This window comes from Nannospalax galili, unplaced genomic scaffold, assembly GCF_000622305.1.
Source record: "Nannospalax galili isolate Female #2095 unplaced genomic scaffold, S.galili_v1.0 scaffold302, whole genome shotgun sequence".
NCBI classification, from domain to species: Eukaryota; Metazoa; Chordata; class Mammalia; order Rodentia; family Spalacidae; genus Nannospalax; species Nannospalax galili.
The window spans coordinates 330,075-334,213 of NW_008350120.1; the positions used below are offsets into that span (position 1 = coordinate 330,075).

At 50.5% G+C, this 4,139-nt stretch overlaps 1 protein-coding gene across 1 annotated transcript; it reads left to right on the forward strand.

Annotated features, from left to right (window-relative positions):
- The first annotated feature begins 238 nt into the window (after window positions 1-238).
- LOC103745361 (amiloride-sensitive amine oxidase [copper-containing]-like) lies at window positions 239-3,727 on the forward strand. Its single transcript, XM_008847285.2, has 4 exons — window positions 239-1,793; window positions 2,571-2,853; window positions 3,179-3,311; window positions 3,563-3,727. Exons 1-4 carry the CDS (start codon window positions 239-241, stop codon window positions 3,725-3,727), a joined length of 2,136 nt encoding a protein of 711 aa, XP_008845507.2.
- The last annotated feature ends 412 nt before the right edge of the window (window positions 3,728-4,139 follow it).

The window sequence follows — 4,139 nt, forward strand, 5'->3', positions numbered from 1 at the left end:
TAAGAAAGAATATAAGTTTTTCAGGTCAGGTAAGAACTAGGCAGAAGCAGCTCCGAGGTCTAGAGAGTCCTGGCAATGCAGTGAAGACCGGAGACTCCAGCTCCGGCTTCAGTTGAGCGAGGAAAAGAAGCTTAGTCACTAGGAAAGTGACAGAGTTTAAGGACAAGGTACTCAGAAGTGGTAGCGTGGAGAGGTAAGTACCTAAGTCCTCTCCTCTCCGCTGTGGAGTTCCAGAGCTATGAAACTGGTGCAAAGGATCTTGGCACTAGGCTGGGCAACTACCGTCTTAGCGTTACAGACATGCTTAGCAGAGCAGCCTAGATGGACCTTGAGTGGCGAGACCCAGGTGTTTGCAGACCTGAACACCTGTGAGCTAAAGAGTGTGCACAGGTTTCTGATGAACAGGACAAAGCTGGACCTGCAGCCATCCAAGACACTGACTTTGCACAAGAACTCCGTATTCCTCATCGAACTGCTGCTGCCCAGGAAGAAGGATGTGCTGAACTTTCTGGATAAAGAAAAAACACGTCCTGTGCGGGAAGCCCGAGTTGTCATCTTCTTTGGGGCCCAGGAGCACCCCAATATCACCGAGTTTGCAGTGGGGCCCCTGCCACAGCCCACCTACATGAGAAAACTATCCTCCAGGCCAGAGAAACATCACTCCTGGGCATCCAGACCCATGTCCAGAGTAGAGTATGGTCTCCTACACCAGAAACTGAAGATAGTCATGGAGCCTTTGCGTCAGTTTACGCTTAACATCACAGGTTATTCCCTGCAGGACTGTAATGGTGAGTGCCTGGTCTTCACAGATGTGGCCCCCAAAGATGTAGAGTCCAGATATCGCCAAACCTGGTTTATCTTACAACTCATTGTGGACTATGAATTCCTGCAACCCACTGGGCTGGAGATCCTCATAAATCATGAGAGTTTACACACCAAGCACTGGACCGTGGAGCAGGTCAAGTATAACGGCAGACTCTACAAAAGCACAGAGGAGCTGGCTAAGAAATATGAAAAGGGAGAAGTAGACACCGTGGTCTTCAAGTACTCACTGCCCAGGAGAAACGAGGACCCACCACTCTTTTACATGACCCCTGAGGAAGTCCCCTTCGGTGAGAACCGCTCCCATGTGGTCCAGCCCCAAGGTACACAATATACTGTAAAGGGCAACACCGTGCATTACGGAGACTGGAGCTTCTCCTACCTGCTGCGACCCTCTTCTGGGCTTCAGCTCCTCAATGTGCGCTTTGAGTATGAACCAGTCGCCTATGAGGTCAGTGTGCAAGCAATTGCGACCCTGTATCAAGGAAAGTCACCAGCAGGCATGTACACCAAATTTATGGACGTGGGCTGGGGCCTAGGGCCTGTCACTCATGAATTGGTCCCTGGCATCCACTGTCCAGACACAGCCACTCTCCTGGATGCTATCCACTACTACGATGATGATGACCCCGTACATTACCCAAAAGCACTCTGCATCTTTGAGAAACCCACAGGGACATCTGCTAGGCCTAGGTTTAACGAGTTCACACGTGGCTTCAACTCACGTGCAGATTCGGAAGGACACATGCTGGTGCTGCGGACCATCTCAACAGTCTACAATTTTGATTACATCTGGGACTTTATCTTCTATTCCGATGGCTTATTGGAAGCCAAGATGCATGCCACAGGTGTTGTCCATGCCCACTTCTACAACTCCAAGGGACAGCGCTACGCGATTCACCTGCACGCACCCCCACAAGGCAACATCCACATCCACCTAGCACACTACCGTATTGACCTGGATGTGGCAGGTAAGACATGAGACCAGATCCTTCCAGACACTCAACTGCTTCCAATAACTTCATTCCACAGGAAACAAGGTTGAGACACCACAGCATAAAATTGAAAGTATTCATTCAGCCTTCTTCCTCGCCAAAAAAAAAAAAAAATCATACGTCCTGAAAAATCATAGTAGTAAATGGTACCCAAGGGTGTCCCTAAACGTGAGGTCTATAACTCGCCTTACTGGGGCTGAGTACAAAGGCACATAGGATGGAGGGGAGGAGGTGCCAAGGGAATAAAAATGAAACGCCACTGCCTAGCACTTTGAGATGGACTGCAGTGCCACATAGCGGTGCTCAGTGTGCGCCATGGAAAAACAGTGTTACCACAGAGGAACAGAAAGGCTTTCATGCTTGGTATCAGATCCATTAACAGAAGGAGCTCACCAGGACCGGGTGAGCAGCTTTCACCTACTCAGCTCCACTTGACCAGTCAGCACAGTGTAGACTAACAGTCCTCAAGCCTGCCATGTCTCCAAAGTTAAAGCCACAGCAAACCCTCTGCAGAGACCAGCTTAGGTCTGCCCCAGTTGCCGTGAATGCCCCGTGAGCTGTCCTGGAGCAACTTTGGTATTTGGTTTACATAGCCTCCCTGACCATACTACTCACCAACTGCTTTGCCTCAGTACTGCTTCCTCCTAGCAGCTGACTGGCTGCAGCTGTGGTCTGTGTTGGAGATCCCAGGTCAGAGGGAGGAGAGGCTTGTTCCAAAGCTTGACTCTCATCCTTCTCCTCTTTTGCCTCCAGGCACAAAGAACAGCTTCAAGACACTGCAGCTGCAGCCCATGCTGGAAAACATCATCAATCCAGGGAGCACAAGACAGGTCCCGACCATACTTAAGCAGAAACGACATTCCCATGAAATGCAGGCTGCCTTCTGCTTAGAAAGACCTCTGCCCTACTACCTGCTCTTTGATAGCCCCAAAAAAGACTTCTGGGGTCACAGACGCAGCTACCGCCTAGTGATCAACTCTAAGGTTAAGCAGGCTCTACTACCATCATGGCAGGAGTGGGCTGTCAGTTGGACCAGGTGAGTAGCACCAGGTGAGAACCTGAGGAGGAAGGGCTGAGGCTTTCCTCTGTGAGGACCTGTGTCTGTCCATTCTTCAGTTCTGAGGCTCAGAGACGCTCTGTGTGCATCTCTGTATGTGCTGGGCATGCACTCAGGGAGTAAGTAGGTGGGCCCATGGGACCCCAGGCCCTCGGATGGTAATAGAGTCTTGTAAACTCCTAGGAGATAATCCTCATTCTGGAGAACAAGAAAGTTCCCATCTTTGGCACTGAGTGAGTTCCCTAAGAGGGCATCTCAGGCTGCCCCAGTGCTCAGAGCAACCTGGTTTCTTCTTGGCCTGCAGGTACCCCCTGGTGGTAACCAAGTACAAGGAGTCTGAACGGCACAGTACAAGCTTCTACAACCAGAACCACCCCTGGGATCCACCTGTGGTCTTTGAGAACTTCCTCCTTGACGATGACAACATTAAAGACAAGGTACTGACACAGTCCCCTGCCAACCTCTGGCCTTGTCACTAGCCTTGACCTGGAGCTGGTCCTGGTCCTAAGAGTGTTGTTTGGAGGGTGGAGACAAGATGAGAGATTGTGACTGATGCGCCTATAGCTCTTTTAAATGGAACTGAAGACATCGCAGGAAGTTTGAAGGCAAATCTAAAATGGTTCAAGCCAGAGTGAGCTCGGGGGTTAATGCTCAGCACTGCCCACTGAAGCCTGTGTCTCTCCCTTAGGATTTGGTGGTCTGGGTGACAGTGAGCTTCCAGCGCATCCCCCTTTCTAAGAATGTCCCCAAGAAGGCCAGATCTAAGAACCCCGTGGGTTTCTTGCTCTGGCCCTTCAACTTCTATGGCATCAAGAGACACCATGCACAAAGAACACAACTGTCAAGACTTTGAATTCCTGAAGACAGGTCCTGTCTGAAGGCTCCTCCATTCAGCTTCAATCCTGTGTGGAGACTCCAGCTCCTGCCCAATAACCCTGAGCCCCACAAGGGCTGACAATAAACCTTTCAGCTCCTACCTTTGTATGTGTCTTCTTAGTGGCAAGTGAAGTGTCGGGCCACAGACACAGATGGGCGGCCATGATTGTCTACTGCGCCCAAAAAAAGGCCTCCATGACCAGGATAAAGGAAGCCTACTGAGATACTGAATTTCCATATCAGACGGGTGTTTCAATGTCAGAGGCTTTCAGCTCCCTCTCAGGGAGTCTACAGGGAAAGTGTCCCACTTGAATGATGGCCTTGCATGAGGGCACTGCTGCAGGGAAACCTAACAGAGTTTCTAACATCTTCACACTTGTTCACTGGTC

Bases quoted from the DNA above. Each gene is read 5' to 3' on its own strand.
- LOC103745361 (XM_008847285.2), top strand. From the start codon at position 239: ATGAAACTGGTGCAAAGGATCTTGGCACTAGGCTGGGCAACTACCGTC. The intron at 2,854-3,178 runs GTGAGTAGCACC...CTTGGCCTGCAG, and splicing joins TGGGCTGTCAGTTGGACCAG to GTACCCCCTGGTGGTAACCA. The intron at 3,312-3,562 runs GTACTGACACAG...TCTCTCCCTTAG, and splicing joins ATGACAACATTAAAGACAAG to GATTTGGTGGTCTGGGTGAC.